General features: G+C 39.4%; 1 protein-coding gene across 4 annotated transcripts in view; it reads right to left on the reverse strand.

The window, feature by feature from the left end:
* LOC143041054 (uncharacterized) overlaps nt 1-26,512 on the reverse strand; it is a 191,513-nt gene that overhangs the window by 99,104 nt on the left and 65,897 nt on the right. For all 4 annotated transcript variants that reach the window (XM_076212685.1, XM_076212684.1, XM_076212686.1 and 1 more), the window contains exons 7-10: nt 23,324-24,249; nt 20,863-21,075; nt 20,295-20,603; nt 804-1,110 (exon numbers count right to left, since the gene is read on the reverse strand). In XM_076212685.1, the coding sequence (XP_076068800.1) occupies nt 804-1,110; nt 20,295-20,603; nt 20,863-21,075; nt 23,324-24,249 (1,755 nt within the window). The remainder of the gene's footprint in view (nt 1-803; nt 1,111-20,294; nt 20,604-20,862; nt 21,076-23,323; nt 24,250-26,512) is intronic.

Below are 26,512 nucleotides of genomic sequence, written 5' to 3' on the forward strand. Positions count from 1 at the left end.
TCTTTTTGTCAGCTAATTCTCTTACTATATTCTCCTTCTGTCTCATCACTTTAATAACTGAGTCTTCATTATGTTCTTTCAATTGCTGTTTGACTATGTCAGTGAATGAAACCTTATTCCCTTCTTGAGTTATTCTCCAATTTTTAGCTTCTGTAGCTAGTTTCTCTCTGTTTTCATTACTATTCTTCTTCAATTTCTCATTCTCCTCCTTTACATTTCCTAACTGTCTTTTTAGGTCCTCTATTTCTTCAGTTAAGTTTCTGTTAGCCTTCTCTAGTTGTTCCAACCTTTCAATTCTTTGAAAAATGGAGTCTACGTTACCTAACTTACGCTCCAAGTCCTCGATCACCTTATCAACTCTCTCCTCTAGTCTTATCAGTCGGGGGGGGGGGGGGGGTTGTGTCCCCCCCACCCTCTTTAAATCCCTGGAACATATTCTCGTCACTTTCTTCTGTATTGCTCCTCTCTATACTTCTAATCTTTACATTTTTATTAGACATTTGATCCTCGCTAAGTCTTTTGTTTACCTTCCGCTTGTCTGGCTGGTCAAAGTCTACTCCCTCCTCATTTCCTTCCATTTCCCTCAGTAATCCCTCCCCTTTTTCTCTTTCCCTACGTTCCCACTACTCCACGAGCAATTTCCCCCCCACCCTGCAAAAACACTAGGCACTTCTCTTTGCGTTGGGATCCACAGACTTCACTTTTCTTCAGAACGTCTTCTAAGCCGTCCATTCGTTGAAGTGTGTGTGTGTGTGTGTGTGTGTGTACAAAACCAAGTACAAGAAAAATATTAAACATATTACCGATGATGGTGGTTGAGCAGTTTGACCTATGGAAGCCAATCTGACAATCTCCCTCCCCTGTTCATCTGTATCCCCTTGTACAGGTGCAGGAACTGGCAGGGCAGAAGGCAGCGGAGGAAGAGCAGAAGCTTCGCCAGGCCTTGCCACTGGCACTGTTGTATTTCCTTCCTGGTTGGGAAGTTCTCCTACACCTTCATTTCCTGTAGTACAGTTCTCCCCTCTCTCATGAACAGGAGCAGATAAATACATCCTTGGTCTCTGTCTCACTGGCATCCTACAAAAGATTCCAGGTCGAACCACACGGTTTCTGAAAAATTTAAAGGCACAGCTTACTTAGTGCAAATTATGCAACTACTAAGCCTAAACTACCTTCCATAAATTAAATCCTATCAAACTCTTGTTTATTTTAACTTATATGTATGATGTATTGTCAGTTTAAGTTTCAAGTAATCAATACTTAGAGACTAAGTGATTTTAGTGACACTATGGACTATTCATACAAAATTCTTTTATGATTTGCTTTTTTGCTAAAATCTTCACCTCACCTAAATATCTTGTTCATCAATATTTCACAATTTTCCTGCACATTTTAGCTATCATGCAAATCATGGCCATTCATCTGTAATTCAAGGGTTCCCCTTCTATTTCCTCCTTTATAAATTGGGGCCACATTAGAGCACTTTCCCCCTCTCCCACATCCAATGACAGGTACCTATATGTGGTGGTCCTGAAAGATAGGCAGCAAAGCTGCCCATTTACAAAACCAGGAGGTACAGCCATGAGGGGCTAACACTTGTTCTCCGAACTGGGCCCAAGATATCTATCAGCTTTAACTATATTTAATGCGAGAGAGAGAAGGGAAAAAAAAAAAAAAATAAATAAAAAAAAATAATAATAATAGTGACTTGTACTAACTGATGGTTTGATCTCAGGATTAAATTAACTAAATGATTATCCATCAGAAGAAAAACCAGATATAATGGGAATTGTGGAGACGAAATTAAGGGGTCCACTACCACCAAATAGCGTCGGACAAGGATTACGTAATCACTGGATGAAAAATAGGGAGGAAAAACATGGTGGAGTCATGTTTTTGACTAAGAAAATCTTAAATGTGATAAGGGTTTCGGATGGAGAAAACAGTGTGGAAATGATCATGATAAAAGTTGAAAATAGTGACATGAAAAGTAGAAAGTTTGTGGGGACTTATGTGCCCCCAAAAACAGGTTCTTGGAAAGAGAGCGATTATTCTAAAATGTTTGAAGAAACAAGGCATTCATTAAATGATATGCTGAAAGATGGAGGAAACATAGTACTTATGAGAGATTTTGACTGCAAAGAAATCTGTTGCGAAGAGATGACAGTGAAAGGTGGAGGGGACCTTTGGGGAAATATATTACTTGACATGACTATAGAATATACAATGACACAATGGGTAAAAGAAAATACCAGATATAGAAATAATGAAGAACCATTGAGACTAGATTTAATATTTACATCAGAACCTGAAATTGTGGATAAAATTGAATACAAGACACCAATTGGGAAGAGTGACCACATATTACTTGAGTTTGAACTAAAGGAGGAAATATATATGGAAAGAAATGAGAAATACAGAAAAGGAAGACAGATGTATATCAAAACAGACTTTGGAAAACTTAAAAATTTCTTTCAAAATGTGAACTGGAAAAAATTCTACAATAAGGAGATACAAGTGGAAGAGAAATGAACGATTTTGAAGGAAATCTACAATGAAGGAGTGGATAAATATGTACCAAGACAAAAACAGGAAAAGGTGTATATTAAGTGCTGCTTTAACAAAAGGTTCAGTCAGGTGAAAGATAGAAGAGATAAAGCTTAGAAAAGATAAAGAAAAGATAAAAAAAAAAAAAGGAAAGTGGCAAATATATATCAATCTAAGTAATGAATATGTAAAAGTATGCAGGGAGAAAGAAACTATGACAAAGACATAATAGAATAATGTAAGGACCAACCAAAATTATTCTATATGTGAACAGTAAATTAAAAAACAAACAGGAAATAGTAAAATTACACCAAGGGAATATGGAATACACAGAAGATATAGAAATGTCTGAAATGAACAAACACTTCAAATCTGTGTTCAATAGAGAAAATATACAGCATTGGGATGAAAGCAGTGAAGTAAGAACCCCCCCCCCCTGAGAAATAATTCTAACAAGAAAAGAAATAATGAACCAAATAATGAACCTTGATGTCAGGAAATTGCATGGCCTGGATGGAATTGCAAACTGGATACTAAAAGAATGTAAAGATGAACTAATAGACAAAGTATATAAGGTAAAGCTACTCTCTTAGCAAAGAGAAAATACCAGAAGACTGGGGAAATGCTGATACCTTACCAATATATAAAGGGGGAAACCAGGAAGATCCAATAAATTACAGATCGGTCTCCATTTTAAGTACTGTAGCCAAAATTTGTGAAAAGGTTATCAAAAATAGATGGACAAAACATCTGGAACACAATATACTAAACCTGAGACAATTCAGATTTAGATAGGGAGGTCATGTGCAACAAATATGATCCATTTCTATTCAAGACTAATAGATATAATATACAAGATAAGGATGGATGGGCTGATTGTGGTTTCCTAGATTTACAAAAAGTTTTCGATTAAGTACCACACAAAAAATTATTAAGAAAACTGGAAACCATAGGAGTACTAGGAAAACTATTGAAATGGATGGCATATTTTGTGCATGAAAGAAAAATTAGAGTAGTTCTCAGTGATAAAGAGTTCTACTTGGGATGAAGTGATTAGTGGTGTCCCACAGGGATCAGTATTGGCTCCAATAATGTTTGATATTTATGTGAATGACATGAAAGTGTAGAATGTTACATGAACTTCTTTGCAGATGTCACAAAACTGATGAGGAAAGTACTGAAACAGACTGTGAGTCGCTACAGAGAGATCTGAACAGATTTGGGAATGGAGTCAGAAGTGGGAGGTGGACTTCAACATAAAAGAATATAGCATAATGGAATTTGAAAAAAAAAAAAAAAAAAGAATAACAGAGCAATATAAAATTGGTACAAAGGAAGTAAAGAAAGTAAGTTCTGAAAAAGTCCTGGGAATAATTATCACAAAAGACATGACTCTGAAACAAATTACTGACTCTGAAACAAAGAGAAAGAGGTGACCTATTGACCATCTATAGAACCATGAGAGGCATGATAGAGAACACTTACTAAATTGGGATAAGAGAAATACAAGAGGGCATGAAAGGAAACTCAAAAAGGACAGTTATAGAAGGGACTTGAAAAAGAACAGCTTTCCCCACAGAGGGGTGGATGTCTGGAACAAATTGGACAAAGCAATAGTATGTGCAAACACCATATATAAATCTAAGAGCAAACTAGATACTGCAACATACAAAGACAGGACACCACAAGTGTAGCTCCCCTACCTGTAAGATACAACTAGGTGCAACTAGGTGAATACATAGATGGTTGGCAACTGGTGACTGCTCCCCTCTCCCTACCACTTTTGGCTAGTGATATAGAAACCATCCCACACTCATACAACATAAACTATTTTTTTTTTTTTTCTCCTTAGACAGATCTATACGGCAACCCCAAGGACTCCTGCCAGTCACTGTGGGGTTCCAGATTTTCCACTTTCTAAAACTCGTATACACATACATATACCAAGGGCTTTTTCCCACTTACAAAGGAGATACCCCATCTAAGGTATTGGCTGTATGTTATTGTGGGGTTAAAAGCTGCTCAGTAGCATGCAGCTGATATTCTAGGATCTATATGGAGCACCACTACAGACCAGGGCCACATATCATTTTGTCTGTGACTGAGGAAATCTCTATTCAGAGAGAAATAATGATATTTTATCATACTGCAACTGTCCCTCCATTATGCTGTCCCCCAACTCTTAATACTGTCCTGTACCACTTCACTGAATATTCATTTCCTTTTTTTGCCGAACACTGTGGTAGGGGAGAAAGAATACTGCCACCAAGTGTTTCCATTTGAGTCATAAAAGGTGACAAAAATGGCGTGGGGATAGGACTAGGCATCTTACTTTCTGTAGCCACAAAGGGGACATTCCTAAAAAATAAACAAAGGCATAAGAGAATCTGGGAGGAGTTTTCCAACCAGAACCCTAAGGTTTGGGTCTTTTAACCACTTCAATATAAAGTAAGTCAAATTCTTGTACACAGCATCAGCTGCTTTATGTATGGTGCAACATGTTGTACGGTGACAAAAGCACCTACTTTGATATTAACCTCTTCACTCCGGGGCACATCGCACGTCTGGCAGCATTAGCTGCCCAACGTGTGATGTTGCGTCATAATAATTGCATTATAAAAAATAAAGTCAGTGCTCAATCGTTCGTTCTCTTTCACCCATGAATTTTGATAACCATAGAAAATGTGATGAAGGCAGTTTAGAGAGAATGGAGGTTACGTAGGTACAACTACAATAAATATAATCAAGATGCCGACGTCGGCATCATCGCGTACCCACTTGCTCCTCATGCCGCCTACGTAGGCGTCACCGTATGGAAGTGGTTAGTATGTATTAATTCACAATTTGATAAATTCACACGAGAAACAAAGGAGTGTTCACACCTTGCAGGCTACAAGCAAGACTGACACCACCAAGCCCTCAGTTGGTGGGAAAAACTCTCATCATTGGGATGAGCCCTTGGTTCTCCCAACATACTCAAAGTTACATTCTTTATAATAATAGACAATACAATCAATTATGAAATTAATGTCCAACAAAACTATACTAATTAATATACAATGGGGAAAATATACAACTCCCAATTGAGCAATATGTATAATACACAAGACAACTGTACAATGCTACAACGTACCACACCATCACATCACTCGGCCACCATCACTCAGTGACCCCACCGAACAAATGAGAAAAATGAATGAGACATGACAAAACTCAAAACATAAACAACAGACCCAACACACCACATTTATATATATATATATATATATAATATATATACACAAAACTGGAGAAATTTTTTACATGAACATACATTATACAAGAGAGCATACATATATACTTGCCATTTACATAAGGAATATATACATACATAAAACAATACATGAATATATATATATATATATATATATAAATATATACAAGTACTGGCACCAGTAAAGATAAAAGATAACAATAGCTGGACATCTGGGACATGACAGCTAAACAAAATTTACACATTATACATATCAAGACAATCATGGATAACAACATAAGCAATGCACATATACAGATATTAAAACACTGGACCCCTTCAATGGAGATTATAGGGCATAGTTTGTATAATGGGCCTTGGGGGAGGCCAGGCGAATGCAGAGATAGGCACTCTTGTTACCTAGCCTGTCCACATGCAATTCTTCACTCAGTCCCTTAACTTACTGGGATGCAACTTTTCAGTCACCAAAAATGAACCTGTAAATCTATAAATTAGTTTAGATTGGCAGTCAGGCATGTTTTTTTTAAACATGATCACCAATACTTATGTTAATAGGCATTGCCTTGCTATTATAGTAGTGTTTCAACATTTTGGACTTTGTCATCATCAAGTTTTTCTCGCACAGAAATATCCTATGTGACATTGGAGTCAACAATAATTATCAAAATTGTAGAGAGGATGAGGAGGACTAACACATATTATGGGAGCTTTTATTCAACTCCATATATGATGTAATGAGGCATCTTACCTGTGGAAACATTGTGCTATTAATGTAAGCACTGACATGCAGAAGCCAATCCTCCCAGGAGGTGCTCAGATGAGAGGAAGGGTGGGAGGGGTGTGGAGTGTATTTAGGGATGAAATGGGTGGGAGTGTTTTTATGCCTTTCCCTTTTTGGCTACCTCCCTTGGAAGGGGGAAAAAGCCTTGGTATATGTATGTATGTATGTACTAGCAACATGCCTGAGAATGTCCAAAATCTTCCTATTCATCTACTCTACTAGACCATTAGATGTAGGATGATAAGCAGTCACAAAGGTTTGAGTGATGCCATAACTTTCACAAATGTTCACTAAAACCTCATTCCTAAATTCAGTCCCATTGTCACTAAGGAACACTGAAGGAGCAGTGTATGGACAAAATACATAAACTAAAGCATGGGTAACTACTGGAGTAGACTTGCTACGTTAGGGATCCAATATTACAAAGCGACTAAGGTAGTCCACACACACACACGTACATATGAACCTTGAGTACAAGGTACAGATTGACCTCTCATTAACGGACATTAATTAGCTGTGTTTGCGGTGTTTTCGTTGTTTTTGGTGCTGTTGTTTAGTGCGTGCAATCACTATGCCACCCAAAAACCACTCCAAATCAACAGATTATTCACATCAACGGACACCATTACCCCCCTTTTAGTCCGTTAACCACTTCCATACGGTGATGCCTACGTAGGCGGCATGAGGAGCAAGTGGGTACTCGATGATGCCAACGTCGGCATCTTGATTATATTTATTGTAGTCGTACCTATGTAATTTCCATTCTCTCTAAACTGGCTTCATCAATTTTCTATGGTTATCAAAATACACGGGTGAAAGAGAACGAACGATTGAGCACTGACTTTATTTTTTATAATGCGATTATTATGACGCAACATCGCACGTCGGGCAGCTAATGCTGCCAGACATGCGATGTGCCCTGTAGTGAAAAGGTTAATGAGAAGTAGTACTGCAATTGTAAAGCCGCGTCCACATTTGTTGCATTTCCATGTATCTTATCATCTTTGCATACTACCTAGTGATACGATACGGTGCAACAGGGTGTACCCACTTGTTGCATATCTGTATACAGCAGGCGGATACGCAACAAGTGGGTACAATACCTTGTTGCACCATATCGTATCACTAGGTGGTACGCAAAGATGATACGATACATGGAAATGCAACAAGTGTGGACATGGCTTAAAAGGTCTATAGCCATAGTCTGAAAAGGATGAGAAGGAGTAGGGTACTCTAGGATAGGAACAGTGTTCTGGGCACAAGAGCTACACTGGGCTACATGAGTGGTAATGTCCAGTCACATTCTAGGCCAATAATATTTCTTGCGAGCCATAGCCAGAGTTTTGTCATGACCTGGATGACCAGGCTAAGAGGCATCATGAACAAGAGACAGAACAACAGGGACTAGAGACTCAGAGATCACTAACTGTGCTACATCCTGCTCACACACTTCCACATTACAAATAAGAACATTGTCCTGTAGAGAAAATTGGGATGGGGGAACAGGTAAATCTGGTAAAGTGGTATCATCACCAGATTCCAAAGCATAAATGACAACAGACCAAACAGGTCCTGGAGCTGCAGCGTCTACGTCGTGGGACCACCCCCCAACCCCAAGAGTTGGGGGCCAAACGGTAGCAACCACCCCTGGCCACCGGCTCTAAGCAGGTGGCACCGATCCCCAAGAGGAGCTATGCCTACCTTGGGGAGTACCACAATCCTTTTCCCAACATGTAATATTACGTTTTTTCTGCACGAGGGGTGATTTTCTGGCGATCACCCCTCTTCTTCTACTTTTAGCTGGAGATGTAGAGAGCAATCCTGGGCCCACCACAAAATACACATGCCCAACATGCTCTAAACCCATTACTTCGAGCAGACAGACAAAGGGCTCAGTTCAGTGCAATATGTGCAAAAACTGGGCCCACCTCACTTGTACAACACTTGCTGACACAAACCAATACACAAACACTTGGACATGTTCTACCTGCCCTCCAGTAACCCCACTCCCACCTCCCCAACCACAGCCAGCACCCTCACCCACTCCCAATTTCCCTCTGCCCTTACCCCCAATTAGTACTCCCCTTCCTTTGTCCCCGATCTCTCCTTTCCCCCCCTCTGACCCAGATCCTACACCTTCCCCACTACCACCCCAACCTCAACCCCAAATGGCAACATACAACACATACAAAACACAACATCAACATATTACAACACAACATTGATTGTATTAACACGAAAAAACATGAACTTGAACACTTTCTTAAACAACACAACATACACATTGCGATTTTACAAGAAACAAAACTAAGACACTCACACAAAACACCATCATTTCATAATTACACCACCATCAGACAAGACCGGACTGACGGCTATGGCGATGGACTCATCACCCTCATCCACCACTCCATCTGTTTTGTGGACACAAGTGCCACAACCAAAATTCTCCTCCCTACCAAAGATAACACAACAGAAATCCAATCCATTCGAATCCGCACAGGCAACAAATCAACACTGACAATAGTTAACATGTACATTCCCCCCCAATCATCCCCCACAGTTCCAGACACCTTCAGGCCTCATTTTAGCCAACTAGCCTCAATCCCCAACCTGATCATGGGTGGAGACTTCAACGCCAAGTCGTCTGCCTGGTATGTCGACAACCCTGACACAGACAGAGGGCTTGATATACAGACTCAGTTTGACTCATTGACTATTATGAACAACACACATAATCATACACATATCCCACACCAAGCCCTCTACACTCCCTCCTCTCCTGATATCACCTTTTGCTCCCCCTGCCTAACCCCAACAACATCATGGAGAGTGGTCGGAACTCTTGGCTCTGACCACCTTCCAATCATCACCACCAAAACAAGATGCACCCCAGTTGGCCACAGACACACTTACACCAATTACAAGAGAGCTAACTGGGAAGCTTTTACTGAAGAGACAGAACATCATTTTGAAACACTTAAGGGGGTACGCGACACCTGGAGGTCATTTTCTAAAATATTTAGAGTAAAGAGCTGAAACTTCTCAGGTAAATAGGTATCCATATTGCCTACATTTTAGGTGAAGCAGAATGATGTATGTACACATGTACACATGTACGTATACCAGTAGCGACATTTAAAAGTGCACAGCACCATAATACGTGGACCAATTTGTTTTATATTTTGGCTATGATTAGTCAGTAGGCACACCTAGGGCCGGTCATTGAGTAATTGAACAATTTCCTTTATACTTTTGCATACAGGCATTTCAATTTTAATGTCTGGCAAAAATCGTGAAAAATACAATTTTTTTGCTCGTTTCCATTATTACTCCAAACTCTTTCATCCTATTCAAAATATTCGAACGATCGGCCCTAGCAGTTACTAAAAGTAATATTCCCTGTAAGTTTCATCTAAATCTGATGTATATTGGATTTTTTTATGTCGGGATTTATTTCTAAGTGGTATACGAACATTTTGAACACAGTTTTGAAAAATGCCATCTCTTGACCAAATTCACCCCCCCAGGTGTCGCGTACCCCCTTAACGGTACACCAATCACAAACATAAACAATGCTGTGCACATTTTCAATACAATCATACAAAATGCAGACAAGAGATACATCCCTAGAGGCAACAGAAAATCACACAACCCCAACTTCACACCAGAAATCCAAAGCCTCATCAGACAACGTGACACACTTAAACACGGTACCCCCACACCTATCCCTCAAAACATAGCAGACCAAATACAAACACTAAACACTGTCATTGCCAGTAAAATAGATGAACAAAAAACACAAAATTGGCAAAACTTTATCAATACACTTGATCACAAAACAAACACCAGCAAATTGTACAAAACACTCAACAGCATTACACTATCCAACAGTAACACTACACGCTCTCACGCAGCAATAATCACAACAACAGATAATCTACCCTCAAACAGACAACAAGCAAACGCACTCATACGTCATTTTGCACAGACAAGCCATCTCACTTCTCACCCTGACGACCGACGCACCATTCGACGTAAGACAGACTTTCCCACAGACTCAGACTATATACCCTTCATAGACAGTCAGACAAAACTCATAATACATAGTCTCAAGCACTCATCTGCCTGTGGCCCTGATAACATAAGCAACATCCACATAAAACACATTGGACCACAAGGTATACACGCACTCACAAACATTGCAAACTACAGCTATTCACACAACACTATACCCGACATCTGGAAGCATGGTAAAATAATCACCATTCCAAAACCGAACAAAGACCCAACAATCCCAACAATCCCAACATCGCACCGCCCAATCACACTTCTCTGCACCCCCTCTAAAGTCATTGAACGCCTAATACTTAAACTTGTCACACCACATATTCCCCTTACTGACTCACAACACGGTTTTAGGCCACTACACTCCACACTCTTCTGACAAACCTCACACAAAGAATTTTAGATGGCATCAATTCAGATAGGCCCCACCAAAGAACACTTCTTATAACATTAGACATTAGTAAAGCTTTTGATGCTATCCCCCGCCACAACCTAACAAATAAAATATATAACACAGACATGCACAATAACACCAAAAGATGGCTGGCCAATTATCTGGCAGGTAGGAATGCTTACGTGTCATATAATGGCCAATCATCGCACATCAGAAACATTAAGAACGGAGTACCACAGGGCTAAGTTCTATCCCCCACATGCATGACTTAGCCACGCCAGACACCTCAGAAATACAAATCTCTTCCTACGCAGACGACATAACAATCACATGCACACATCGTAACACAGACAAAGCTGCAGAAATAATCCAGCCATACCTTGACACACTCAACACATGGTTCATCACAGACTCAAAATAGCTCCAACCAAATCTACAGCAACACTTCTCACCAACTGGACAAAAGAACACAAATACATACCTCATCTCTACATCAACAACACACCAATACCACACACAAACACACCGAAAATTCTTGGTGTAACATACGATACATCCATGTCTTTCAAACAACACATCACAAACATAAAAAACAAATGCACACCCAGACTTAACTCACTTAAGTCAATCACTGGAACAACATTTGGACAAAACAAAGAAACTAATATAACAATATACAAACAATGCATACGCTCAGTGTTGAATTATGCGAGTCCTGCATGGGCTCCTAATCTCAGTGAGACACACCACAACACCCTTCAAATCATACAAAACAAAGCCCTAAAAACAATTACAGGCTGCACAAATACAACACCTACAGACCATTTACACCATGAAACAAAAGTCCTCAAAGTCAAGGACCACCTCGACATGAGAGGCACACAGCCGCAGCCACCACAAACACATTACACCCGCTACACTACATAGCAGAACACCCACACACACCAAGAAACATTAAAACACCACCCAAAGACCTTTATCATGCACAGATACTCTCTTCTCTTCCTCCACAACCACCAAATACCAGCCTCCGGAAACATATTCATAATCATATCACTCACCGCTCCATTAACACACTGAAAGACAACACACTGCTGCATGCCAGACCCCCTGATATCCACCCTTCTGAATCCTCTCTCCCACGAAAGGACAGAATCCACTTGGCCAGACTGCGGTGCGGTCACCACCCAGCACTTCTAAGCTACCAGAAGAGGCTGGATGACCACGTTGTGAACAGCTGCCCAGGATGTAACACTTCACCCCATACCATACAACACATAATGGAAGACTGCATTATACACAATCATGCATGCAAACAACACAACATACGCTCTATAAAGGATTTGTGGGAAAACCCAGTTTCGGCTATGGCATTCCTTGGGGAGACGGGACTGCTCGGACAGACAGTCTAGGGAACAACAACAGACCAAACAGGGTCCTCATGCTGAGCTTTGGCCAGATCCTGCAGGAGTTGTCAATCAGTGCAACTGCAGCTACAGGTATATTATGTGAAAGTGCATCAGCAACACTGTTTGCACATCCTGGAATATGTTTAAGGATTGGGTTCAATTGTAAGGGACCACCTGCCTAGGCAGCCTGAAAAGTTGTGTGACAGCAGTGTGGTCCATGTAGACTGTAACTGGATATCAAAAAATGATATTTCGAAAATGCTTTAAAGCCCACACCACTGCCAGTGCCTCTAAATGTGTAACAGAGTAACAATACTCAGGCTTGTTAAGAATGTGACTAGCATATGCAAAAACGTGGGTCTACATCCATCTACTTGCTGTATAAGTACAGCTCAAATACTTGTACCAGAGGCAGCTGTACAAATAGTAAAGGGAAGACTATAATCTGGGAATGCCAGCACAGGCACTTCAGTAAGGGCATGCTTCAATGAATCAAAACTTTCCTGATGAACACCACACCACTGGAAGGAAGTATCCTTCTTGAGATGTGTAAGGGGAGATGTAATTGAAGCAAAACTCTTAATAAATGCATGACAGTATCCTGTTCAATTGACCTAGATGTAGGGAAGTCCCTAACTGCTTTGACTTTATCACCTGTGGTGTGAATACCATGTTTGTCTACAACATGACCTAGGAATTGGATGCTAGACTTACAACTTATTGAAATGGTTTTTCACATCCTTGAAGACTAAGATTGTCTGGGTAAACAAAAAGTCTATTCCCTACTAGGTCATGAAAAACTGAGTTAATCAAGTGTTGGCATGTCAAGGGAGCATTCCATAACCCCATGGGGCAACGAAACCATTCACAATGTCCTGTTGGAGTCAAGAAGACCGTGATCTTACGAGACTTTTCCAAGGGAACCTGCCAAAAGCCTGCCCTTAAGTCTATGGTGGTGAACACCGTATTACCTGTTCTAATGGACTGGAGATCACTTAACACAGGCAAAGGGTAATGGCCTGGAATTGTGACCTCATTGACTCACCTATAATCAATAACAGGTCAAAAAGATCCATCTTTCTTAGGCACTGAGAGGAGCAGCAATTTTCACTCTGAGTGAGACTCTTGTACAACTTCTTCATATTAACAAGTCAACCAAGGACTGTTCTACAAGCTGGCAAGAGTGAGGCAACCTGTATTAGGGTACATAAACAGGTCGAACATGTGGCTGAAGATCAATGCAATGAACAACAATCTGTAACTCCTCATGGATCACCAGGTAAAGCCAAAGCTTGATGGTGGGTCACTAACAGACCAATGAGACGAGGCGCCACCTCTGGAAAGTCAATCTCACCTACGAACATTGCATATTTAGAGGCCAAGTGTGCTATGTCACTTGCCTGTGGAGACTAGCACCGAAGCTGCTATGATAGGAGGCAAATCCTGGACAGTGTCAATATCAACTACTTCAAAGGAACCTAAATGACTGCCAGAAGAGAGGGTGATAAGAGCATCAGTGATGTGGTTACCATAGCTGTGGTAACATGATCATGAATAGCGCAGAGAGAGTTCCTTCAAATGCTAGACAATGAACACAGAGTAAGGCTGTGATAAGATGTCAAAAACAATTGGAGCACCTGAAATACACACCGGCACTCGAACTGAACTTGAAGGTCCAATATAATGCTCATCTACAACAACAGCAGCACAAGAAAGAATAGGGGAGTCTAAACAATTAGAATTCTTTGAAGACAACTGTACAGTCTGATCATGCACAGGTAAGCTACATGTGGAAACTGGCCTATCCATTGCAGGAATAACAGAATTATGAAAAGTCATTACATGGCACACAGGAGATATAGTTATGCCATTAGCTGTAGGTGTCAATGCCCAAGAGGCAATCAAACATGAGAGCAATTACTGAAGCAACAAAAGCAACATGGAAAACAGTAGCATGGGAGAAAAATCTTAAGGGAATGCAAACAGATCCAAGAATAGGCAAGTGAGAACCTTGTACAGAATGTAATCATTTACAAAAGGGAGATAAAGGGAGATTGTACAAATCCCTGAGAGCATAATATGCCCTTTTTCCTATCAGACTACATTTTGCTTCAGTATCTACTGAGATGAAGATAGGTGTGTTCTCTGTTAAAAATTGGAAAGTTAGTAATTGAGAAGACTCAGCAGCCACCAAAGGAATGATCTGAGACCAAATGTTACTGGTCAATCCCTTGGTTTGTGATATGGGTGCTAGTGAAAATGGGGCTGAGTTTGCCTAAGTTGATAAGAGGTTTCTGCCTTACGTTTCCGAATCTTTGAACACTGTTCAGTTGAATGCTTACACTGGCCATGGATATGACAGTAGCTAAGCTTAATGTGAAACATTACTTTAGATAAGTCATGTGTTATGTTAGAAGAGGTATCAAAGAAATTCCTACTTACAGGGGACTGTTTTGACTTGTGTTCCTGACTTACATAAAAAACAAAAAGCACTTGAGTGACCTGACTTGTTACAACAGGTACATGTAAGTACAGGTGGTGTAAATGCAGACAGAGTGCTATGAGTAGATTCTAATGACTGAGGGGGTGGAGGAGAACTAGGAACATTGTCATGTTGTTGTGCATTGCTAATACACAAAGAACCATGCTGCACTTCCTTTTACTTGAAAACCATGTTGCAAAAGACAATAGGGACTCATCTGTCTTATAGCTGAGAGAAGATACTGCTCTCCTCTCAAAAGGCACCAGTAATAGTATATAAAAAAAGCAACTCCAAAATAAGGTGGTACCTACCCAATCTGAATGAAACAATGAGTCCAAGGCATCAAAAGCAATCTTGCTGACCTTGGCCTGAGCACACATATAGTTAAGTGTGCCCAAATGGGATGTAAGCACATAAGCTAATTTATAACACCACTGACAATTATCACCTACAGGGGTATCAGAATTTCTTTTTAGGAAATTAGCTCTAAAGTATCATAATTACAGGTTAATGTTTTGGGGTTAAGATATGAGGCCGCCATCATTTCAGCTGCCAACAAGTTAGGAACAAGCTGAGATCTCACAAATGAGATTTTCTCAGACCCAATATTGACATTAGTATTCACTATGCTGTCTTTGCATTGTTGGATAAAAGCAGCTGCTGTATAATAGGGATCCTGAGCTGAGAATTTAACTATGAAAGGATCCTGATGTAAAAGTGTAAATGCATTATCAGCCATCATCCGAGATGGACTTAGGTTACTAGGAAATTGAGGTGACTTGGTCTAAGTAGACATATTTAAAGAAGGGCAAGGTAACTGAAACCCACCCCTAAGTAGCATTAACACAATAAATAACAAGAAATTCTTAATACATTAATTATTGCAACCACTTACAAAAACATACATACATACATATACCAAGGCTTTTTTTCCCTTACAAGGGAGGTAGCCAAAAAGAAAAAGGCATAAAATCATTCCCACCCATTCCATCCCTGAATACACTCCCTCTTATCTTAGCACCTCCTGGATGACGGGTCATCCCTGCACCTTGTCCACTGCCCTGGGTCAGAAGCAGTGTTGCAAGACACAGCACATCCACAGCAAGACCGCTTCATTAAATCGGTGACCCACCCTCTCCGTCCCCCCATGCATAAAAGGAGAGGATGGGGAGAAATCCCTTCGGGCTGCGTCAAATTTTGCTCACACATACTACCTCACCCCCCATCACCCCACCCATTCCACCTCATGCATCACAACATCATCCATATACAACCATTCTCCATTCACCCCTGTCTTCTGTCCTCTCCCATCCTTCCTCAACAGACATTCCCCTTTTCCCCAGAGCCCCCTTCACCCCATCCATCCACCTCATCCTAGGACGTCCCCTCATGTTCACTCCCTCCACACCTCTTTTACTAGTCTTTCTTCACTCATTCTTTCCATGTGTCCAAACCATCCTAATATTCTTTCATCAACCCTATCTCCCAACTCCCTTTCCACCCCTGTTCTCCTCCTCACCTCCTCATTTCTCACTCTATCTAGCCTAGTAACCCCAATCATACTTTTCAGACACCTCATCTCAAACACATTCAAACTCCTTCTCTCTTCCTCTCTTATGTTCCATGTTTCTGCCCCATACAGTGCTGTTGGCACAATCACTCCTTCATACAGTCTCCTCTTAGCATCCATTCCCAAATACCTATTCCTCATTACACTTTTTAATCCACCAAGGCATTGACTCACTTCTCTCAATCTACATTCTACCTCCACCTTCACTAGACTAGATAAAAAAAAAAAAAAAAAAAAAAAAAAAAAAAAAAAGTGGTTAAAAAAAAATATATATATATATATATTAATACCTTGGCAAGGAAAAGAACCATATTACAATAATTTTTCTGTTAGAATATCAAATAAATCACTATACCCCTCACGTAAGGTTTTCTATGGTGTTAGGGCACTTCCATTTTCTGTGGTTTCATGTTTTGATGCGTTTTATTTATTTTACAATGAACAGTTGCCCCACTTAGTTTTGGCACAGTTTTAAAAATGTTTCGGACAAGAATAGCAACTCGCCCGGTATTCTTTTTTATTACATTTTTGTGTCTGTTCATTTACATACTTTTTTTTTTTTTTTTTTTTGCTAAATAGCAACTACCTTAAAAAATGTGACAAACAGCGAGATACTCAAAATGGTGTAGCAGACGACACATTTTTCTTGACTTACTAATGACATCTGTCACTCTTATTTGACAAGTAATACGATCAATATACATTGCAGAGGAGAGAGAGAGAACGCAGTAATCCGTTCAAGTTGTGGTCAATGGTAGACTAACAACCAGCTTCAAGCTGTGAGTGGTGTTGAGTGCAGTGACAAACTAACCAAAACTAATTTGTATACTTATAGGTTATGTTATAACCCTATTATTAAATCAATTATTTTCATTTATTTATTCAGCAGTGGGCTTGTGATCCAATTATGTTATGTTAATTGTGATGAAAAAAATTAATCGCATTTTTTTTTTTATTATTTTTTTCTTTAATCTCATCCAAATTTGTTCAGATATTGAATATTTTGTATATAAAAACAGGTGCAAGTATGTTATTCATCCCTCCACATATGTGTATCTATCTTATTCAAAGAGGCATTAGACAGAATATAAAAATAAAGAAGTAATTGACCATATAAAGTCACTCAGATGCTGCAAGCCTGCAACAAGTGTAGATACTGTATATGGGCCAGTATGGCTATTGGCTGGCTACCTTACAAAATTTACCTTTTATCTTAGCATACTCTTCAAAGATTAAACATTCCAATTTCCCATAGTGACCCTGGACGTTGCCTAAACACAGATCTGCCACTTGGACAGTGGAAAAGGGGTTAACATAGTAATGGGGGGAAACTGTTGTACTCCCCGCCACCCATCAAGGCTCAGAGCTTACTTTCTTCCTGACTTTTTGCTCGCTATCCCTTAACTTTAACCTAGAATCATACATAATATAATTGGATCACAAGCCCTCTGCTTAATAAATAAATGAAAATAATTGATTTAATAATAGGGTTATAACATAACTTATAAGTATACGAGTTAGTTTTGGTTAGTTTGTCACTGCACTCAACACCACTCACAGCTTGAAGCTGGTTGTTAGTCTACCATCAACCACTACGTGAACGGATTCCTGCGTTCTCTCTCTCTCTCCAACATATATTAATCGTATTACTTGTCAAATAAGAGTGATAGATGTTATTAGTAAGTAAAACAAATATGTGTCGTCTGCTATACCATTTTGAGTATCTCGCTGTTTGTCACATTTTTAAGGTAGTTACTATTTAGAAAAAAAAAAAAAAAAAAAAAAAAAAAATTTAAATGAACAGACACGAAAATGTAATAAAAAAGAATACTGGGCAAGTTGCTATTCTTTTCCGAAACATTTTTAAAAATGTGCCAAAACTAAGTGGGGCAACTGTACATTGTAAAATAAATAAAACACATCAAAACATGAAACCACAGAAAATGGAAGTTCCCCAACACCATAGAAACCTTAAGTGAGGGGTATAGTGATTTACTTGATATTCTAACATAGACAAATTATTGTAATATGGTTCTTTTCCCTACCGAGTTATTTTAAAACAAAATATAAAAATATATATATATATATATATCCATGTTATTTTTTTTCAAGGTTATTATTATTATTTAAAAAAAAAAAAAATTCTCCGGTTTGCGAGTTTTTCTCGAGACCCAGCCAAACGGTCGCACCGGACCCTGGGCAGGTGTAAGGGTTTATTCAGTTTGTTTCACGTTTTCAACTAGAACTGATCTGATTCACGTTGTTCATTAATATTACAAGTTGTTTTTTTCGGAAATTGTTATCGTACAAGTACAGTGACGAAGCTTTTGAAAAACTCGAGTTGCTTGACGGAGAAATTTCGTGAGAGAGTACGTGTGAGTTCGAAAAACATCACTTTGCGGGTTATAAGAATTTTACAAAACGTGGGGGAAAATCAGATCATGGAGATTACCAAAGGTATTATTTGGAATAAGAAGAACTCGAAGAAGAATTCGAAGAAGAATTCGAAGAAGAAGGAGAACTCGAAGAAGAACTCGAAGAAGAACTCGAAGAAGGAGAAGAACTCGAAGAACCCGAAGAAGAACTCTAAAAACTCGAAGAAGAACTCAAAGAAGAAGAACTCGAAGAAGAAGAAGAATTCGAAGAACTTGAAGAAGAATTCGAAGAAGAACTCGAAGAACTCGAAGAAGAAGAACAACTCGAAGAACTCGAAAAAGAACTCGAAAAAGAAGAAGAAATAGAGGAAGAAGAGCGAGCAGCGCTGCAGGCCAAGTCCTCCGGCGCAGCCGGGGGCTTGTAGAAAAAAAAAAAAAAAAATTTTAGTTGCATCTCAAGGACTTATGTATGATTGTAGGTTAAAGTTAAGGGATAGCGAGCACAAAGTCAGGTAGAAAACTACACTAATAAGACCAAAACTCAAATATGCAGCAACACTATGGACACCCAATACCAAAAAGAATATAAAGAAGTTAGAAAGAATACAATGAGTAACAACAAAGCTGGCATCAACTCTTTCCAAAATGACATATGAACAGACTGTCCAAATAAGAATTACCAACTTTGGAACAAAGAAGGGAAAGAGGAGACTTACTATCTATAGCAAGGGTTCTCAGCCTTACTTGGCCCATTCACCCCTTTCACCATTTGTCTGAATGTCATTCCCCCCTCCTTTCCAAGATTGCCTGTTTCAAAAAGTGCATTCTAAATAATATGCAAATATTACTAAAAACCTTTTTATTTTTTCCAAATTAGTATATATTTTTCCCGTATTAGTATAATTCCAGCCCAGGTGACAGGCCAGATAGGCCAAAACCTATAATTGCTTTCCTCACCGCGTAAACTGACTGTGGTCACAAATCACCCCCAGAAAACCCAAAATTCCCCCATGGGGATGAATTTCACCCCTAATGAGAACCCCTGATCTATAGAACTATGAAGGGAATGGAAATCTTAAATAAGAATGACTTGTTGAAATGAGACAATGGCAAAACAAGACACGAAAAGAAACTAAAAAAAGATAATTACAGAAAAAAAAAGCTTCCCACACAGAGTGATAGATACTTGGAACAAATTGGACAAATAAACAGTGTGTCCAAATACTATTCAAGATTTTAAGAAAAAACTTAATGCTGAGAGATACAAAGACGGGTCACCATGAGCATAGCTCCCTTCCCGTATAATACAACTGGATAAATACATCCCCCATCCTCCACCCACTCCCTTCCATGCATCACAGCATCATCAATACTAATCACATGGTCAGCAAAAAACAAGGTAATGTGACACTCACCTTCCAATATGATGAGTTCTGTGCCTTGAGGAGAAGGGTCCTCTTTGCCATGAGGGTAACCGACCAGAAGAGAGGAAGACATGTCTGGATGAATTGAATAAATATGATGGCAATGAAGTTGAGGAGGATGAGGTAGAGGTAGAGGCACCTGCAGGTGCCTCTTCTGGTGTTGCTGCTGCAGACCCTTCAGGTATGGATGGGTCTGGTGTACCATCAGCAGAGGTGCCCACTACACCCACATCACTGGAGGCTCCTGTATTTTGCCCTCGACTTCCCCTTCTATCTCGTAGCCTTGAGTGATTTTCCGCCCTGGGAATAAGTTTGCCAATAAAGTATCTCTTCTCAATGGTATTTTACAAGAATATAAATACAAAACAAGTAGTATATCCCTTGGCTCATAGTGTAAAGACAAACATAGCCTGTCAACTATAATTCTTGTATAGTTACATCCTCCTTACTTTAAGTAAAAAATATAAATAAATGGAATATCTACAAGCCAAAACAATATATTATTGTTTTCTTCAGTTCAAAATTACAAAGAATAAGAGTAGGGGGAGGGACTACCAACCTATACTGTGTCACAATGTCTCTTTCCATTTCTGCAATGCGATCAAACACTTGCACAGTAGAACTTGAGTGTCCACGCAGAGGCACATAACACATAGACTGGTCTACCGAAGTCCTCAAGGACCGAATCTGGTGCTGCATATCAAACAGCATTGACCTGATTTGTCGAAGGCGGGAAATCTCATGGTGATGTCGGGTCAATTCTAAGTGTTCCCTGTTGTGGATGACCAATTTTAAGTTACAATCAGGAGGAGCCATGATAAGAGGGAGGGAGGAAGAAAAGGGTGGTGAATGGGAATGCAGTGGATGAAGATGAAATGGGTGGGAGTGGAGTTATGGCTTTTGACTTTGGCTACCTCCCTTGTAAGGGAGAAAAAGCCTTTGGTATATGTAGGAACAATCACAAAGTATACAATCAAGAATAGACATGCACAAGTCTTCCCCAGTTTCATTTTAAATTTCCATGGTAACATGGACGGGTGATAACAGTACCCATAGAGATGGTGGTGGTAAAGGCACCAGTGGTGTTTGTCATGGTGATAGCATTAGTGATGGCCCCAATGGTATTTATTGTGGTGTTGGTACTGTATTTGAAACTCAAGTGCCTGTGCTGGTGGTGCTGGAGGCAGTGTTAGTAGCATTACATCTAGAGCTTATATCCTGGGGAATAATATACTAAAGAGATGGAGTTACAGGCATGGTAAAGAAAAATACAAGGGCAGGGCCATGGAGGAAAGAACATGGAGGTGTAAAAAAGTTTTGAGACTATTTCCATAGCATGCCATCAGATGGTAATACAGGGATTCATATGCTGTGTAGGTGAGCATTAACCCTCATGTACACTGACCAATATTGTCCAGTGACTGACGAGTTAAACACCATATGAGGACGGAGCCTTTATTTGTACGACGTTTCGCTTATTACAGCTTTTTCAAGTACCAAGCGGAACGTCGTACAAATAAAGGCTCCGTCCTCATATGGTGTTTAACTCGTCAGTCTTGTCGGCAACTGCCACTTTCATGAAAATTGTCCAGTGAACTTTGTGAGGTATACCACAGGAGTTTTTGTGACCATGTGCACAGGCACATTTGCAATTTCATCACAGATTGCAAGCTGGACCAAAGAATGAACATCAAACTGCAAATCTGCATTGGAGACCTTTGACATGATTCAGCATGTATATGGCAATAAAGCAACAAGTAATGCAAGGCATTTTGAGTGGCACATATGCTTCAAGAGAGGTAGAAAATCACTGGAAGGCAACAAAAATTCAAGACAACTTTCCACTAGCTCAACCCCTCAATATGTGGAAACATCTAAGTAACCTGTACATGAAGATCATAAGAGATCCTCTAGGGACACTGCTATCATCACTGGTGTGTCATATGCAACAGTAAAGGCAATCTTCATGTCTGATCTAAAGATGCACTGTATTGTTACAAAATTTGTGCAAGCAAGAGAACAAGGCTTGTAATCTACCAAGAGCTTGTAATCATGCCTTGAATGACCCATCCTTCATCTTGAGGGTTATCACTGGGGACAAGTCTTGGGTCTATGGTTATGACCTGGAAACCAAACAAGTCTTCACAGAGGAAGAGCACAGCATCTCCACTTCTGAAGAAAGCAAGGCAGGTCTACAGCACAACCAAGACCATATCCATTTTCTTTAACATTTGTTGGGTTGGTCTCCATGAATCCCCAGGGCCAGACCATCAACAGCCAGTTCTATTACAATGTTCTGAGGCATCTGAGGAAGGACATTTTGTGGCCATGGCCTGAAATGTGGCATGAAGCCAAATGGGTGCTCCATGATGACAATGCTCCCTCTAAATGAGTTCTCATATCACAAGAATTTCTTGGCTGCAATAACATAATCACCTATTTACAGTTGACCTACTTCCCAAATTTGGCCCCTTGCAATTTTTTACTCTTCCCAGATAAAACTGTAGCTGAACTGGTGCCACTAGCCATGGAGGAAATTCAGCTCAAATTACAGAGTTTGCTCGACATGCTTTGTGAACAAGACTTCCAGAATGTTTCTGCAGTATCAACAGTGCTGGGAACACTGTATCACTGCTACAGGGGCTTTTGAAGGGAATAGTGCCTGAACTTAAATCAGGTTAGCACTTTATCCCAGAACACTTCATATCACCTTGTGGACATAACAATTGATCGTTCTTCTCTGAGTGAAGATTAGTCTTCAATCATAAAACAATGTTATATGATTCTGGTCCATAGGGGTGTCACTAAGTACTTAACATGGATTTGTGAGGAGTGAGAGGAAGAGGTGATGATGTGGGAGTTTAAAATGTGAAAGAAACAGAAAAATCCAAATTATCATCTTTTTTTTTTCAAAATTAGGTATCTTTCATCTTACATCACATATACACAAAAAACTAAATTATATAAACATTTTCAACCTATCATTCAACCTCATCAAATAAGAAACACAAGTTTATTACCTGCATATCCTCTGCATTTTCTCTATGTGTCGACTAAGCAACTGAACTCCAAACTGGGGATCAAGTGTAGAGGCAGTTGAGTAGCTTGAGGATGGAAGATTCGACAACTGAGAACGATTCAGTCCCGAAGGTCCTGGTACAGCAAGGTCTTCATTTGGATCACTTGGCTCTGCTGAGGTACCTGAAGATTGTGGTTCAGTGAATTCAGTACTAGGTCTTCCTCTAACTTCCTGTGATTCTGAGTTTCTTGTGTCTCCTGCCTGTCCATGACTGGTATTTGAATGGGCTTCTTGGTCATTCACATTTGTTTGATGTAGTTCATTAAGATTACCACTATATATTAACCCTGAGTTTCCGGGATCACTATTGGCAGATTCATTTCCATTCAGAAGAGGGCCACCAGTTCCATGCCCTGATGAATAGGGCATCCATAAATTCAGAGAATCTCTTTGTCTAGAAGAATCTCCCCTTTGAACACCTTCACTACTAGTTTCCTCCTCTTCATCACTAACTCTGCCATTAGTTACATTCCTATATTCATTGGTAATTTCTTCACCCATCTCAGGCCTCACATCTGTTCGATCCACACTTGTCCCTATAGGGATATCATTTTGACTTACAGCACTTGAAGTTTCACCTGCACTGTCAGAATCATTGCCTGTACGATTCAGGCGAGATGTCCAAAGAAGCCTAAGACGTGTGTTTCGTTCTGACACTCCACTGGCCCCACTAGTTGCAGAAGAACTAGAGTCTAAACTAGATGAAGAAGCACTGTCATCACTTATAATCTGTCTTAATGTTCGTACAGTAGTGATATTGTAGTCTTCATCCGTGCCCCTGACTTCACAGTCCTCAGGTCGCTGCTCCTCTCCAATGGTACCATTTGACCCAACAGCAGCATCATTTAAAGAACTTTCTCCAGCACTCTATAAAAGTTGAAGGTAACAATAATTAACATAATTTCAAAACCAAATGAATCACCATAACTACAAGCCAACAAGTTTCTATATATAAAGTAAAACTTCATTGGTCTGGACTTCAAAGACCCAGACAAGGTCTTTTCCAGTTTTAAACTTCAAAGGTAAGCTAAGAAGAAGAAAAAAGTATTCTTACAATAAAATAATTGTCTAAGTTAAGCTATTGACACATGTGACTGATTATTTATGCACCACTGAAACTAAAATACACACGACCTGGTTGTGCTGCCAGCATCCCATGTCCTTTCATAGTCCCATCCTCCTAAAATCTAAATGCTATGGTATTCCCAAGCTAAATAATACATAAATAATTAACATTGATTACAGTAATATCCCCGTCATGTCATTCCAGCCAACTTCAAATCTAACTTTACACCACTTTTCTAAGTAAATTTTAGTTCAGCAAATGTCATTACATCCAACCTTATGTCATTCAGCAATGTCAATCAATCAATCTCTTGCCCTAGATATCTCTTGCAAGAGACCCATGACTCGTAAGTAACTGGCAACAGCCTCCAGATAGGCTAACAGATCACTTATGGAAAAATATTGTGTTGAAGTCAAGGTCTGGCTAGGACCAGTGAAGGATGAGGTGTTTGGTGGTTTCTGTATAATGATTACATTTGTATCAGCAACATCATCTACTTTAAAATAAATGGATATATATACAGTCGAACCTCGAAAGCCCAGACTAATTGGGGGGAACGGTGGTCCAGCCATGCCAAACGTCCGGTCATCAAAAATATCGCCCTAACACCCGTAGATTTTCGTAGCGGTATACGTATAGGTAATGTATGATATGGCATAGAAACACATAAGATAACACTGTAACAATAACAATACTGTAATAATAATGCTATAATACTAATAATTCTGTAATATTAACTGTAATACAGGCATGTAAATGTACTGTATATACAGTGTACTGTACTGTATTTTTTATTACGTACACTGTAAATATCGGAAGGTATGCACACAGGACAGTGGTGCCGGCCAGTGTTGCCGCGTTTTCTACACTGCCGTGTAGAATGGGAGTGTTGCCATACCGGGGCATACATTTTTCTCAGGCATGTGCAGACTTTCATAGCAAGATATACTTGTCAATCTTTGACAAAATGTTGGTTCTAGTTTTTTTTTATTCTTGAATGTATATAAGGCCCCCATGCCCTAACTTATTCAGTAAGATATATACATTTTTTTATATCGCTAAAAGAAAGCTGAAACTTTAGTGTAGAATTTTTTTCTACACGGTAAAAACGTATCTTTTGGGGTATAATATTTTATAGGTAACACAATTACCAATAAAAGTCATATTTTGATGTACCATTTATTATTTGATAACTAGTTCTATGATTTTTAAACAAAAGTTTGAGTTTTTTAATGTTTTTAACAGCCCACTGGTATGTAGAAAAAATTTCCTCATGTCCTTGTGCAGTTGCCACATGCCGCTATTTTACTACGTTTTGGTACAAAATTCTACGAAACGGCAGCCCTGTATATATATATATATATATATATATATATATATATATATATATATATATATATATATATATATATATATATATATATATATATATACATATAACAAGAAATTAAGATCAAGGCTGCCACCAAAAGGAAGAAGACTCAATCTGGTGAAGCTAAAAGAGGGTGAGATTAAGTGTGATGTGTTTGTGGTGGCTGCGGCAAGTGTTTGTGTGCCTCTCATGTCGAGGTGGTCCTTGACTTTGAGGACTTTTGTTTCATGGTGTAAATGGTCTGTAGGTGTTGTATTTGTGGAGCCTGTAATTGTTTTTAGGGCTTTGTTTTGTATGATTTGAAGGGTGTTGTGGTGTGTCTCACTGCGATTAGGAGCCCATGCAGGGCTCCCATAATTCATCACTGAGCGTATGCATTGTTTGTATATTGTTGTATTAGTTTCTTTGTTTTGTCCAAATGTTGTTCCAGCGATTGACTTAAGTGCGTTAAGTCTAGGTGTGCATTTGTTTTTTATGTTTGTGATATGTTGTTTGAAAGACATGGATGTATCGTATGTTACACCAAGAATTTTCGGTGTGTTTGTGTGTGGTATTAGAGTGTTGTTGATGTAGAGATGAGGTATGTATTTGTGTTCTTTTGTCCAGTTGGTGAGAAGTGTTGCTGTAGATTTGGTTGGAGCTATTTTGAGTCTGTTTGTGATGAACCATGTGTTGAGTGTATCAAGGTATGG

Source organism: Oratosquilla oratoria, chromosome 30, assembly GCF_046742065.1.
Source record: "Oratosquilla oratoria isolate Oo_2021 chromosome 30, ASM4674206v1, whole genome shotgun sequence".
NCBI classification, from domain to species: Eukaryota; Metazoa; Arthropoda; class Malacostraca; order Stomatopoda; family Squillidae; genus Oratosquilla; species Oratosquilla oratoria.